Genomic DNA, 15,826 nt, shown 5'->3' on the forward strand with positions numbered 1-15,826 from the left:
TCATTTAAATTGTACTTTTCTTCACTATTTCCACGTAATGCATGAGTTATTCGTGAAACTTACAACTTGACATCCATTGCTAACTTAAATCAGGCCAGAATAAGATAAAACATCATAACCCCTCAATACATTGCAAATATGGAGTCTAGATGTGCAGCACAGCATACAACACTGTCACTATCTTACAAACGTCTGATTTCATCTTCTTTTCACCGTTCAGTAAAAAAACCTACGAGCTGCTCAACCTGACACATTCTCTCCTCTTACTGCAGCAAGTACTACACACTGTACCTGAGACATCTTCTGCAGCCTGTGCCTCATTACCTCCCAGACTCACCTGTCTGTGTGTATGATGTGTGTTGGAGCTGAAGTGGATGGCTGTGTGTGTGTGGGTTATCCTGTACTCCAGCTGGGAGGCTCACCCTGCTCTGACACTCCTTGGCTAAGAAGGAGCAGTCTGTATAAAACTCAACCCAGGATGCTTTTGGCGCTTAGCTCACAGGATTATTTTAGCAGAGGCAAGAACGTGAGGAAGTTTGGAAGGAGTGTTTGGGGAGGGGGGGTTAAAAAAAAAAAAAAGGTGATTAGGGGAGGAAGGGGCATGTACCTAGATTTACATTGCTGCCTGTCCGTGTCTTTGATAATAAAAACTTGATCCCCTGCGTGTGCGCACACACACACACACGCACACACGCACACACGCACACACGCACACACGCACACTGACATATGCATGTGTGCACTCGGTGTCAGGACAGCCACCGGTGTCTCCCTCTTTCAAACAGTGTTAATAGAACAGCTGCGGAGATTGACGAGGTCACGTGATCGAGAGGCTGCGATTCCTATTTCCAATCGAGGTCAAAGGCTAAATTGTGTGGCAGATTGCTGTTTCATTTTCGACTGTTCGATCTGTTTTGAAAGCACAATCTTGTTACAATATCCCTACAAATCGTTATCATTCTGTAATCCAAAACAAAGAATAAATAGAAATACTTTCCTATTTTTTCCTCGTTGCATTTCCACTGATCAGCCTGCTTGTCAACCGCTGCGAGCCTGCCAGTCGTGAAGTCATATTTCTTGTTACAACATGCCCTTTACTTTAAATTTGGTTGCCCTTTTGAACTGAAGTTAGGCTGTGTTGTGCTCTTTATTTCTTTCACAAATTGATTCATCGAGCTCAACAGGAGCCTAGAGGAAAAGGACATTTTCTTTATCGCTGTTGAGATTGGATATCGATTTCTCACCTGCCCTGCTCCGAAAACACCACTGGCCCCTAGCAGGAAGCCTCCCAGCCTCTGAAAGAAAATATGGAGTCATCTCAGGTCACAAAAAAATCATCTGCAGAGAGTGGCAACACTATGGAACTTCAGTAACTGCTGCCCAGTCAGGGTATATTAAGCACATCGGGCGTAGAAAGTTTTATGCTTAAGGTAAAGATGTCAGAGGTTAGTAGACCCTCTTTAATGCAGTTAATATTTCAGCACTATGGCTCTACATCACACAGAGCTTTTAATGATTCAATCAATCATGTCACTTTATTCATACCCATAACTTGTGACAGTAACAGTTCATCAGGAGACAGGAGCTGTGCCTCTGTGACGCCTGAGTGATTTATGATTTCAGTCGTTTTTGGGAAGATATTTTGATACGGAACAACCTGAAAATATCCCTTGAATGGTGTCATCTGCGTTTGAGAGGTGGCAGTGTGTTCATGTCACATAGAGAGAGAGGTGAGAGGTGCAGAGCCACCAGGAGCTGACAGCTGACAGTAGGACAATACAGGCCCATTCAGACTCAAGGGCTTGTGCAATTACATTACCTTTAAAACTGTTTGTTTTGTTGGCCTTCAGATGAAACCTTATTTGGGTGGCTTAAAGTGAGGAAATAAAGTTCTGAACTCCACAGGTAGGCAGGAGTCGAAGTAAAAGCGGCGTGATGCAGGATGTTGCTTTTTATAGCTTCATGCTGAGAGCTAAATGCATTCAAATTCAGCTGGCAGCACGGAAAGACATCTGAAGTTTCTGTTTTCTGTTCTGGGTTTATCCACTTGCAGGTGTGCTTGGAAGGACGGTTGGAGGGAAATCAGTTGGGAAGCTGTCGTGACAGCGCTCAGTTTGAGCTCAAGCTTCCGTCTGCAGAGACATTATGTATGGGCTGCTGTGCGAGAGCCTTCATGACTTCATCAAGGAGTCGTATGGAGATGATGTGTGGAAGCTGGTCAGGGAGAGAGCTGATGTCAGGTTACACTCTTTTGTCACCCATCAGGTAATATACACTGTGCTCCCGCTGTAAACAAGGATTCATCACTGACTGTTGATAATAATGTGTGTATGCATGGCTTCGTTTATAAGGTGTGTATGTACGCAAACTGTCTTTCTGCAGTTTCCTCTCCCTGCTTTTGTTTTAAGCTTTATAACGCTGAAGTTCTGTGTTGATGATGACTGTTCATGTGACCGCAGGTGTATAGCGAGAGTGTGATTCCACGTATTGCAAAGGCAGCCAGTGGAGTCACAGGTACGCCCTACAATGATCTGATGAACTCCTGGGGTGTGTACTTCCTGGGATTTGTAGGGAAATACGGCTATGACAGGATCCTCAAGGTGAGCAAACATCTTCCCATCATCCCAGTCCCAAAACTGTCAAAACTGCAGTACTGTGCTTTGGTATGTGTGTGAGAAAAAGATGATAAATGCTGTAAACCTGGTGTCCTTGATTCTGCCAGTGTGCTAGTGGAATGTGGTTTTCATTTATAAAAACTGTTGATGCATTCTCAAAGGAAGTGCTTTTTGCTTTGTATGCCTCTGTACCTACGGCTCATATCTCAATGAGAGGCACCAGTTCACCTCGACTTAAATCAATGGATTTGGGCAGAAAATACACACACACAAAAATTGTAACCGCTGTAATTCAATTTAAGACAAAATCTAATTAAGATTTTGTGTATCTTCTGAAATCAGCACTTTAAAAATCAATGGATTACCTGATTGCCTGAGCCCACACACTCACCGCAGTATGGTGCAATGCAGTATTCCCCAGGCTAGGTGGCCACTTTATGTCCAGCTCATATTATGGCAATAGAAACTAGTATAGTGTCTCTTTTAGAAGGGAGATTAAAGAATGGGTGTTTGGATGCCAGTTTATTGCACTCTTTTGTCATAAAAACACAGATTTTGAAAAATAAGATCGTAAAAAGTGACTAAAGCATGTAGGATAGACGTGATTTAGTCCATCTCGCCTCTGCCTTCAGGTGTTGGGTCGTCATGTACGTGACTTTGTCAACGGCCTCGACAACCTCCATGAATACCTGCGCTTCAGCTACCCCAAAGTGCAGCCACCAACCTTCTTCTGCCAGGAGGAGTCTGCCACTGGAGTGACCCTTCACTACAGGTCTGAGAGGAGGAAGAGGAGAAGGCTGATAGACTGTCAAGCAGTACCGTGCTGTTAATCTCTGCAAAAAATGAAAATGCATTTTCTTCCTCTGTGATCTGCAGGAGTAAGCGCAAGGGCTACCTGCACTATGCCATGGGCCAGCTGAGGCAGATGGGGAAGCAGTTCTATGACACAGACATCCATGTGGAGGTGCTGTCTGAGCAGATGGTGGGAGACTACTCCCATGTCACCATGAGGTAATAAGAACAACTCTTATTCATACTTATACAGCGCCTTTATCAAACAAGCTTTTATCAAAAGAGCTTAACAATGACCTCACATTCATCCATTCCATGCAAGGAGCCAACTGAACCGTGCACACACACCTGCTCATTCATAGCTCCATATGTAACATATTCCAAAACAATTGTGGGTCTGTGCAGGCTGAACTTTGACAACTCAGCCTACCGTTACATCATGAAGGAGGATGAGGAAGAGCAGGAGATTCTGCCCATTACCTCAGATTTCTTCTTCGAGGTCTTCCCCTTCAACACTGTCTTCAGACAGGTAAAAGTTTAGAGTCATAAACTCTGCAAGGCCCTTTGACGAAGGATCCTCCTTTTAAACATCGTTTGTTTGATCAATTAGGACATGGTGGTCCACAATGTTGGCTCTGGCTTGGCCACAGTCTTCCCTGACCTGGATGGGAAGAAGATCACCGACGCCTTCTTGCTGGCTCGCCCCCTAGTGGAGTTCACCTGGAACATGGTGAGTCTTCCTGTTAAATGTCCCCATAATACAGCCTCGCCTTAATCTCACAAGGTCAGCTATGAGCAGAGATTAGTGCAGAGCTTTTCTATAATACTTTATGTGGCTGAATGTGACACACAGATAATCTCCCACCCCAACAACCTGTTTGAGATCATGTCCAAGGAGCCCGTGAAGAGAGAGAGAAACCTCCACAACCGAGTCCAGAGTAAGAGTGGGAGCCAAATAAAGTCTCGCAGGGGTGTGTGTCTGTGGGGAGTGGAGTCCCTGGCATTTATGTCTGTACTAGTAGAAGATTTAACCCTGGAAATATTAAATGTAGAGTGTTTAGGATGTCTCACTGTTTGCTGTCTTCAGTCGGAATTGATTGAAATGCTTTCTGCAGATTCTGACTATGAGAATGCCAATCGCTCTGCTGATGTGGATGTGGAACTCATGGCCTTCCAGTCCATCATTGGAGATGACTACAAAGGTCATAAACTCTATATATTAACTTGTCTTGCACTGGCAAAATAAGAACTCTTAGACATTCAGACTCCACAGGAATTTAAACTGATCAACACATTAGCACATTAGGACATTGGTAAACTATTTTAGTAACCATCGACTACAGTACAATGCCTTTTTAATGATTGTTATCTGAGAGTTTAATCACGCTCCTCTTTCAGATGGTAATAGCGCTAATGCTATGGAGAGCTGGGGCGATGGGAGCCGCTGCCTGAAATTAAAAGGACAGATGAGATACATGCCAGAGTGGGAGTCCATCATCTTCCTGGGAACCCCTGTGTAAGGCCTACGTGCATCTTTATTAAAAGCAAATTCCACAGTTGAAAAGTAAAACACTCAAAAAAAGCAGCAGGAGCTAAACTGAATTACGGGGTTGGAAATAAAAGCCTGGGCAGTGAATCAAATCAGGAGCCCATTCTAACTGCACTTACCATGCATGAAATGAGCTGCTAATTAGCTTGTAATCAGACAGTGCAGCTCTTGTGATTCTAATGGGAAACCATTTGCAGCTGAGAGTGTTTTCCAGGGTACATTACCAAAACATCCTCCTCCTCTCCTAAAACATTTTGTTTCACAAGTAAATGCCCTGAGTTCAGTATTGACAAAACTACTAGAATGTTAAATACCTCATCTCTTACTGCGGGAAAATCTAAAAATCATTTCTGTGTAGTTCCTGTCCATTGCCTTCCTGATTGCAATGGAATATAAAACACTTGTTTTTTTGTAATGGTAGCTCTTATAGAATTATTGATATTTCTGTTGTCATTTTTGCAGGATGGAGAGTCTGAGTGCCATGTTTAAGACCGGCCTGTACATCAATGACCTGAGCATGCACGACTCCAGCAGAGACCTGGTGCTGGCAGGCACTCAGCAGTCAGAGGAGCTGAAGCGAGCCCTCATACAGGTTCACTCTACTCACGTGCAGCTGCATTTATATATGACGTCAGCTCACTTGTCATGCAAAGCTCTCTCTGAAGCCACTCTTTCAGTCTAGCAGCCCCAGAAATATAGACCTCATATTTGACTTTCTTTTTTAACCTGCTGCGAGTTTAGGAGCAGAAAAAATCCAGCAAGCTGGAGGAGAGCATGAAGATGTTGGACTATGAGATGAAGAAGACGGATGATCTTTTGTACAGGATGATCCCCAAACCTGTGGCCAAGAGGCTACGCAAAGGAGAGCCTGCTGTCAACACCTGTGAGGTTAGGATCTGAATATGCCACTCAAATAAATAACTACAGAAATCACACCACCAATGCTTACAGGCCACCTTGGATCAAACTTGATTGGATTTTCCATTTCTTCAAAGGATCAAATTGAAATTCTGATATTGTGGCAAAGGATGAACAATTTTGATGAAGTTTTTCATAGCCCTATTAATTCCTTGTGCACACTATGTACTTTCATTCTATGTGGGTGTGAGTTTCAGTTGAGCACACAGTTACGCACAAGATTTTAGATTTTGTTCACAATTTGACAACCACTGGAACAACTAATGAATTTTCCATTCACCATAGCCAACAAACTGCTCACTTTACTGGTCAAAGATGGTGGTGTGTGTATCCCCCTTAATTAAATTCTCAAGTGGTTGATGCAGGAAATGGCCCACCATAGAAGGAGAAATTCCATGTCCCGCTGTGGAGAAACCCAGTTTGAGTAACAGTGATTTCCTGATTGTGAAGTGCAGACTGAAATATAGGTCATGAACATGTGCCTCCATCTACACTGTGGATCAAATTGCTCTCCCTGCTTGTCACATCTATCCTGTCGCTCTCCCAGGTGTTCCCTGATGTGACCATTCTGTTCAGTGATGTGGTGGGTTTCACTCGCATTTGCAGCCACATCACTCCCATGCAGGTTGTCTCCATGCTCAACACCATGTACACTCTCTTTGACACGCTCAGCGAGAAGCACCGCGTTTTCAAGGTTCGTGTAGCTATTTCTCCTACGCATCTGCCTTCGTTATCTGTAAGCCCTGCTGCCTCAGAGCTGCTGTCCCTGTCCTTTTCCAGGTTGAGACGATTGGAGACGCCTACATGGTGGTGGCAGGCGCTCCAGAGAAGACAAAGTACCATGCTCATAACATCTGTGACATGGCGCTGGACATGGTGCGCTCCATAGATCACCTGAAAGACCCATCCAACGGCAATAACATTCAGATTCGTGTGGGTGGGTAGGATGTGTGTGGCTCCGTCTCTGTGCCTGTGTGGGTGTGCCTGTGAGGGACTGCGCTGACCTTTTGCTCTGCTGGCAGGGATCCACTCTGGCATGGTGGTGGCAGGTGTGGTGGGCCATAAGATGCCCCGTTATGGTCTGCATGGTGACACAGTCCACACAGCGTCTGCCATGGAGAGCAACGGCAAGGTAAAGAAAAGAAGGAACGCCATAAAACAGACCTGACAGTGAGAGAGCAGCCATCTGGATACTGTCTAACACCTTTGATGTGTGTCAATCAGGAAATGCATATTCAGCTCAGCAGCGCCACCTACGAGCACCTGAAAGGAAGTCACTTTATTTTCGAAAGGAGGGGCACAATTACCATTAAGGTCAGTGGTCAAAATGGTCACCATAGCAACTACAGCCATCACGTTATTCCATCAGCTCTCCTGCCTCCCAAGTGACTAATTAAGCAGGGCTTGCTGTTGGACATGTTTTCTCCACTCAGTTGTAAATGTTTGTAAAAAAGTTTGTTAGCAAAATTATAGATAACCTCAATTAATTAATCTGCATTCCAAATTGTATCAATGTAACTTTTTATTTGTATTTGTATTTGTATTTTTATTTTCATTTTTATTTTGTTCTGTTTTTGTTTTTGTTTTTGTTTTTATTTTTTATCTTTGTTTTTGTTTTTGTTTTTGTTTTTATTTTTATTTATTTGTATTGTTTTTTAACACATCAGTTTGATTGTTGTTACTGGGAATACACAACAATTTTTAAAGAAGATTTTTATAAAAGCTTTATGTTTTTGCAAATGTTTCAATGTCTTCCAGATGTCATCCACCAGCATACTGGGGCTGTGGTTAGTACTGTGATTCAGAGATCCATTTTAGAAGAAGATTAGAATATTCCAACTGAACTCCTTCCTTCTGCAATTAGACAACAAATATATCAGAGTCTCAAAAGGCACATAAAAGAATATTAATTCTGAGTGTTTTGGCTCTGGGGAGCCAGCACACTTAGCATTCAGGTCTGGTAACGGCAGCTTGCAAGTTGATTTGTTATGAGTGGGTTTGATTTTGAGTCACATTCACTGATAATGTTAGACAGTGTCTCCTGGAGGTTCTTCAGGCAGCCTATTATTGGTGCCAACAGTGAGTCACTCTTTCTTCAGGGAATTTTGACTGCACAAATCTGCCATTTGCCATTTTACACTCCTCCATATTAGAAACTGTGTCTATGTGAGCATATGTATTTTGGTACAGTGCGTTTGTTTGAATATGTACACCTGTCAGGCATATGTCAAAAGCAATTTAATCTCTTAGGGTAACGTGGAGATCGAGACCTACTGGCTGAAGGGGAAGAGGGACAAGGATGGTAACGCTCAGGCAGCCTGTCCCCAGTTTGAGACCCAGACCATTGGTAAGGCCATCAGCAAAGCCAACATTTCAGGGCCGGAGGCCAAAGGGGACGAGGAGGGACTGGTAAGAATAATAACACTGCCCAAACCCAAACCCAGACTGTTTTGCTCGTCTCTGACCTGACACCCCCCTCTGTGCTGCCACCAGGTTTTCCCAAGGGTCGCCGGGCAGGATGAGGAGGATGTCAAGTCTATTCGCTCCCATGGTATCAAGATGGAGATTTCAGGTCATTCTCTGGAGGAGTCGATGGAGGAGTGCCGGGTGGAGGAGATGTCCGTTCATAAGGTAACAGCAATATCTGTTTCTAACTCAACACATCGCGGCCTTTGGTAGATAACCAAACAGTTCTTTACCTATTACAGAATTCTTTCTCTATCTCGCCGTGTCGTTATCAGTCTGGTAAAAATGAACAGTTCCTTCCTCAGTCCCATTATAAGGATGCTTTGCAGGACGGCCTCCAGGATTCTCACCTGGAGATGGACTCACCCGAATCAGACGGCAGAGATTCCATCATGGAATCCCCTGACAACTCCTGTGACTCCCGCTGTTCCAAGAGTGCCATGTGCTCCATGTCATGAGCCAGTATGGAGCAATGATGATAACCAGATCGTAGCTGCTATAGCCTATTATTCAGATGATTCAGTTTATTAAGTGCTTTTTTGTACACCTCACTCAAAGCACTGGATGATTTTTGTTGTAATACCATGACAATCCTCAATGATAGGACTATCCTGCAATGCTTGAAGTTTCTATGTGGTCTGACGTGGTTTTACATTGCACCAGCAGATGAATGAACAAACACCTCTCCAGTTAACACTCTGCATCATTCAGCGCAAAGCAATTGCCAATAAAACGTCAAACACTGGAAAATTTGCTGTGTGTCAGTTGTTTTAAAATCTTTAGTAGCAAAAAGTGTTGGTGGACACAAGCTTGGCAGCTCCATTACGACAGCGTTTTAAAGAAATTTCCTCTCTGGGTTGTAATTTCCTGCAGGGCTTGTTTGGCTGCACCTTGTAGGTTTGATATCTTGCTTTGTCCTGTGAAAGAAAAAGCTGTAAATCTCTCCTTCTCCCTCTGCCACCTCTCTAATCCATCTAACATGTCTGAATCTGTTACTCTGTATCAGTCAAATATCCAGCCAGTGCACAATGTACGCGCTTATCAACTTAGTAAAAATAAAACAAGATGACAGCTTGGTAGTGTGTGTATCAGTTTGTTATTGGTCTTGTCACTCCAAAGCAGTGACATTTACATTTATATAAATTCTACACATTTATATCTGACACATATCTGTTGTTGTTTGACCCAGGATATGGTTGTATAGCTGTGCATGTGTAGCTGTGTGATAGAAACTTCAATGACAAACCTAGTAAACAATCAGGATTTGCTATATGTTCATTTTTACAAAGTGCTTGTATATGGTACAGGAATTATTTTTTGATAGTTTAACTTATCTCTGAAATATTTTGATGTCTGGAAACTAGGATTAGTCCCTGCTTTATGGCACAGCAACACAGATCTGTACTGCACTACACCAAACAAAGCATATTAGTAAACAAACACAATGACAGGAAGCCTTACAGTCAAATATCAGTCATTCTGTTCCAGTCCTCCAGTCAGACCATGTTCCCCAGCGTCTGGGAATCAGATGAAGTGTGCTTGAAGGTGGCGTCCTCGCGTTCTAAGTTGCACCCATCGGCCTCGTGTGAGTCTTTTTCATATGGGCCGATGGAGCAACTGAAACAGAAGGCGTAGAAAAAGGCCAACAGGAGCAGGAAGCAGACCACACAGAAAATGACCACGGCCAGGATGGTGTGCACGTGCATGTGCTCGTCCTCCCACGGGAGGTACGTGGTGGTCAGCAGGCTGGGGGTCGGGCCTGGAGAGGAGGTGGTGTGTGGAGTCACTGCGGGTATCTGCGGCATGGTGGAGGCCAGATGAGTCTCTTCTGGCATGATGGGAGGACGTAGTGTGACCTCAACAGTGCAGCAAGGATCCTCAGGCGCGGTCTTAAGGAGGAAGACCGTACGAACAAGTGACAATATTAAAACACATTTGTAATATTAAAAATCCTCATCTAAGTCCCTGCGTATCAGCATTAAAACAGACCAATCACAGACAGGTTCTTTGTTCTTACCTGCAGTGTGTGTTTTTATAATGGTGCCCAGTTTCTCTGTGCAGGACTCAGGCTTTGTTTTGATGAAAGGAGCAGATGTAAAATGAAAGGACAGGGGCTGAGGGAGGGCTGCACTGGAGGAGAGCGGTAGCTGATGGACTGAGAATAACAGGGAGGGTTGTCATGGAAACACCTGACGAAGGGTCTATGAACATAAGTGACATCATTTCAGTCAGGAGAAAAGGAAAACCCTGTGTGATTCATATAATGAGCGACAGTTTGAGATTGAACAAAAAAAAGTTTTATTCAATTAGGAGAGATTACATTCCATTGGAAAAGTTGAAATAGAAGGAAGAACAAAGGGATATTACGTGCAAGACATGCCAATGATCTGTATTGGGCAGGATTTAGTCGTTATAATAGTGCTGATGCAGTTTAATCACCCCAAACATTTGACAAATCTAACAGCGTCTCCTTGACTGACCTGAGACTCAGAGACGCTCAGGCTCTATAACACTGCCACCTGTTGGTAAAACAAACAGCTCACTTAAAATTCAAACCCATCTCACCATCAGCCCAGCAGGACTCCTTCAAACAGTACGAGCAGTAATTGGTCTCAAACCCCTGCTGTGCTGCAGCACATAATTATTTACACAGCTGTTTATGCCTTAAAACAAAATGTTTTCAGAACTTCCTCCAAATTTAAGTTGTAGGAGATTGAGCAATTAATCTACGAATATGCAGTCACTTTAAAAAAAACCCCAGAAAGCTGCGTTCACCTCAGCACTCGCAGACCCCAGACAAAAGAAAAGGAAATGTCATTAGCATAATTTAATGTAGAAGAAGAAAATAGGCTGCCAGTTCATTTAGAGTGCTTTCAGATGCTTAATTACAGCGGCAGACAATACCAACAAAAGATCCATTAAAATCTACCACAGCTGAGTAGAGTCAAAATGGCAGTGTGTGTGTGTGTGTACGTCTGTGTGTGGGGAGGGAGGGACCACATCGAGGTCAATTTAAAGGACAAATGTGTGACGGATGACAGGGCCGTGCCAGCCTGCGAGCCGGGGGGGAAGAGGGAGGGAGGGGGGGTTTGACCACTCTCATCCCTGGAGGGCTGAGCCGTCAAGTGGGTGAAAATTATGGGTGAAATCAGCCGTCCTGATTGGCTGTTGACGTGGCTGATCACAGAGTCGGAGATGAAGGAGGGTGTTCTAGTGTCATTGCTGTTTTTATGAATTTTGAATCGAGCTTTCAATGGTGCACTCTGGGTAACATCAGTCACACTGACGCTTGGCTTAAAGATATATAAATAAATGAAAACAGTTTGATACCTGGGATGCACAATAAAGACATGATTAAAATAAAGGAGAATAAATTAGGTTATCCATCCCGACTCTCACACACTCTCACACACACACAAGTAAGCATTTTTGCAATAGAGGCTGAATGCAGTGTTGTATTTCCTTTATTAGCATATAATACATATAGTCTCATCCGCTTTAAATGTAATTATCTGTTTTGTTTATTCTGCTGTGCGTCGAAGATTTGATATCTTGTTCTGCCTCGCGAGCATATTATAGTGTGTTCGCTTCTCTTTCCCCTCGGCCCCCCCCCTCCACACACACACAGTGTAAGTGCTCGTCAACTCAGTGTGGGAATAAAGCCGGATGACAGCTTAGCAGGAGTTGTTATTCTTTCTCTCGTCACTGTGGGAAACTTTGGCATTTACAGTCAATTTTGATGTTTTTCACTGACATTTTAAAGACAGTTATTGAAGAATTATTATGCCAGTATTAATTGTTGGTGCTTGAGGGTGTGTGTGTGTGTGTGTTTGTGTCCCTGCATGTGTGTGTTGGAACTCTTTCACAGAGGCGATTCATGTAGAAGTGGGCTTTGTTGGTTTTGAAGGGGGAACAAAACAAAGAAAAATAGCAGAAATTACTATTTTTAATCTCAAAAACTTCAAAACACATACACACAAACACAGACACACTTTACACTCACACTGGTGTCTTTGTAACAGCTCTATCTGGCTACACACTCTGCTCAGTTTTCTTTGTGTTTAAGATATGTAGAGAGGAAAGCAAACATAAAGTTGCCAGAAGAGGAATCCAGGGATAAAAGGGAAAAATCAATTATTCAATTTTGTCAACAGAACAGTAATTAAATAAGTGCCTACATTTCACAGATTGCAACTATAGAATTTGGTACATTTAAAAAAATATTCATCAAAATTACACAAACTGTAAAAACAGGAATGATTCTTCAAATCTATAAACAGCATTTCATTGTTTCATTGGTACTTTAGAGTTGTGGTGTGTTGATGCGTGATATAGTAAATTCTTAAACATGAAGTCATAGCCAGGACCCACAGGTGATGCTGCTTCTCTGTTGGAGCTGTTATGGTTGATGGTTCACTTCTTCTTCTTCTTATTTGCAATGTTGCTACAAATCCAGTTCATGCCGTCCTGTTGAAGAGATGAAAACAATAAGCCACATATTCAGATTTCCATTTGAGGGACTACAGTGATCCAGCTGTGCACACTGAGTGAAAACAGACAGCAATCTTTGAGTAGTATTAGCTGAATCTGACCTGAACTCCCTCCCCGGACACGGCTGAGCACGCCTGGATCTGCCACTCCCGGTCCCGGTATGTGTGCAGGTTGAGTCCCTCAGCGATCTCACTGGCTGGAGATGCTGTGGCCAAATCCTGCTTATTGGCAAAGATGAGCACCGGCACGCCCTTTAGGTTCTCCTCGTCAATCAGCTCGGAAAGCTCCTGCACACACACACAGACACACACGTATTTTGGCTTAGTAATAACTTGATTGATTGACTTTTTTCATGGAAATGGAAAATGTTAAGGTCATTCTAATGTGCTTGGGTTTGCTCACCAGTCCCGTCTCCTCAAACCGCTTCTTGTCTGCGCTGTCGATGACATAGATCTGAAGGGATCAAAGTTATTAGTAATCAATAATGATCCTGTTCCATACTCTATACTGTGAGTGTACATAGAGAGACATAGAAGACGTCTCTCACCAGCAGGTCTGTGTTGTCCAGGTATTTCTTCCAGAAGGTCCTGATCTTCCTCTGTCCTCCAATGTCCCAAACATTGAGCTTCATGCCATGAGAAGCAACACTCTTTATGTTGAAACCCTGAAATGAAAGACCAAAGATTAAAGCTATGGTTACTGTGTGGTGCTGCTTCAATTTAACTCCACTGAATCCAGAATCCAGAAATAGTCACAATACCAAATATAATGAGACAATTATTAATGAATAACACTGTTAGAGAGGAAACTAAGAGGAGGTTCTATATTCAGTTTTATATTTGAGCTACAATTTGGTTCGCAGTTCATTAGACATTTGTTAACTTATACAAGATAAAGTACATTCACCTCTTACATTATTCAGTTTCATTAAAACTGAATAATTTATATGTTAAAGTTATTATAGACCTTTATAAACACTATATTTCATAAACAGCCACATGATAGTTTGACAGTGTTTGCTTCTATGTTGTGTCTCTCCATGGGTCAGGAGTTCAGCTCGTGCTCCAAGGAATCAGACTGACCTGTTGAGTTGGTCACTGTGTTAATCTGCAACCTTTTCCCATAATAATGCTCCTTCTGCTCCATTAGCTAACGTTGTATAACAACCTCATCCTGCTGAGGGGCAAATCTGAGGATAAGACTGGAAGGCTCAGCTGCTGTGTGTGTGTGTATGCGTGTGTGTATGCGTGTGTGTGTCTATGTCTCTTATTCAGCTCTGGCCTGATGTTTGCCATGCTGCGTGATGAGCGATCATTACAGCTGTTTTATGTCTTGTCTTGTGAGAGTAATATAAGGGCATTAGATAATCATGTTAAAGGTTGGATAATCGCATCAGAATGGCGTGATTAAAAAAAAGGGGCCTTCATCGTGATGCACGGAGATAATGTGATGTCATGCAAATCAGCAATGTGTAACATAATGGATGAACTCCTCCTGGTGAAAGCTTATTTAACATGCACACGATGATCTGGCATCCTTGCACAGTCATTTTCCTGATTTGTAGTTAAAGCAGGTGCGTTGTGTGAGGAAACGCTTCGCTTCACTACATGTTAAAGAAGGGCAAACAAGTTTGATAGGAAATCAAGAATCAGGTGATGATTGAATATCTTGTCTTAGTTGTTTGTGAAAAGACGAATTGTGTAATCTGAAGGATGTAGAGTGAGCTTGTCAGTATTATGACACTTCTGCTTCATTATGCCATCTTGGTGACTTTCCTTGAGGTCACGCATGAGTTGTTTCCCGTGTGAGAGCGTGTGTGTGTGTGTGTCCTCCATCTAAATTCTCCTGACCTGTGTGGGCGTGATGGTGTTAACATCCTCAGAGGCCAGGCTCTTCAGCAAGGTGGTCTTCCCAGCATTGTCCAGGCCCAGGAGCACTATCCTCACCTCCTGCTCTGTGGATCCCTTCAGTCTCTCAATAACTGAGAGTAAGCCCTGCGTGGGGGTTGGAGGGTGAATATCAGCATCGTCCAAATCCAAAGCCTGCTCTCATTTCTCTGTATACTTGCCGGTAGGTCCAAATACAGATTGAAAAACTAATCAAATATGCTGTAAGTGGTGCTCAAATCAATGGGAATGTACTCAGACTCTATTTGCCATTGGAGATTACAGTTAACAATATTTCATTTTTAGAGTGTTGCCAAATAATATAAGGTATATTGGCTGTCTAAACAACTGCCGCAGTTGTAATTGTATTCGAAAACTAGAAGCTGTATATTGCTGGAAAATAAACAACAACCCATGGCTCCCCTGTGAGCGGAGGGAACGCTGCCATACTGCCAACATCAAACATCAGAAGTAGTCTAATGCTCCAAACACGTACTTTACATTTGAAAACTAGCGGAAATCCCTCTGATCTGTTGGAACAGCTGACATTAAAGCAGCGTTAAGCACTCACGTACTCTCGTCCCTCTCTCGCTCCATCTCTGGAGCTATAACTCCCACCCTGCCATCTGTAGGAATTAATTTCTTGCCTTATTTCGAAAACCACCTGCATTTATCAGAGACCCATTCACATAATGGTGCACTGATTAATGTAATCAGCATAGAGCAAAGTTGCACAAACAGAGAAGCAAAATCAAGGCAGCCAATACTGGCAGAAGAGCCACTTCATCTGTAAAATATTGAATTTCAGGTAATGGATACCACCGTTTTGGATGATAACCAGTATATCAGAGAGTGTAATTGTTCCTGTTGGATGTGTAATTGCAGATACTTAAAAATGTTGATTTGCTCTGCACAATTTTAAAAGTCAAACCATTTGTTTTTATCCAAACGTAATGACTTTTAATGCTGAATATTGCATGCTGCCTATAAAAGCAAACACAGTTGGTTCCCGTTTGCTTTTCTGAGGCCTGTGCTGCAGATCAGGTCACGTACCTTTTGAGCTTCTCCCATGGTGCCGTGTTTCCTGTGACTTGGCCAGAGAGCCGCAG

General features: G+C 43.0%; 2 protein-coding genes across 2 annotated transcripts; one reads left to right on the plus strand and one right to left on the minus strand.

Moving 5' to 3' along the window:
• The first annotated feature begins 2,145 nt into the window (after window positions 1-2,145).
• Window positions 2,146-8,798, plus strand: LOC143011883 (soluble guanylate cyclase 88E-like). Its single transcript, XM_076164886.1, has 18 exons — window positions 2,146-2,265; window positions 2,460-2,600; window positions 3,248-3,387; window positions 3,492-3,626; window positions 3,813-3,936; window positions 4,018-4,137; window positions 4,261-4,345; window positions 4,523-4,609; window positions 4,806-4,923; window positions 5,419-5,548; window positions 5,698-5,844; window positions 6,422-6,568; window positions 6,655-6,811; window positions 6,897-7,006; window positions 7,099-7,188; window positions 8,125-8,283; window positions 8,368-8,505; window positions 8,616-8,798. The coding sequence occupies exons 1-18, from the start codon at window positions 2,146-2,148 to the stop codon at window positions 8,796-8,798; spliced, it is 2,331 nt and encodes a 776-aa protein (XP_076021001.1).
• Window positions 8,799-12,753: 3,955 nt separating this feature from the next.
• Window positions 12,754-15,788, minus strand: arl3l1 (ADP ribosylation factor like GTPase 3, like 1). The gene is made up of 6 exons (XM_076164887.1): window positions 15,771-15,788; window positions 14,682-14,825; window positions 13,379-13,495; window positions 13,234-13,284; window positions 12,933-13,118; window positions 12,754-12,807 (listed from the first exon to the last, which is right to left on the minus strand). Exons 1-6 carry the CDS (start codon window positions 15,786-15,788, stop codon window positions 12,754-12,756), a joined length of 570 nt encoding a protein of 189 aa, XP_076021002.1.
• Window positions 15,789-15,826: the final 38 nt, after the last annotated feature.

This window comes from Genypterus blacodes, unplaced genomic scaffold, assembly GCF_046128005.1.
Source record: "Genypterus blacodes isolate CSIRO-AG114 ecotype Tasmania unplaced genomic scaffold, CSIRO-AGI_Gbla_v1 ptg000139l_1, whole genome shotgun sequence".
Lineage (NCBI taxonomy): Eukaryota > Metazoa > Chordata > Actinopteri > Ophidiiformes > Ophidiidae > Genypterus > Genypterus blacodes.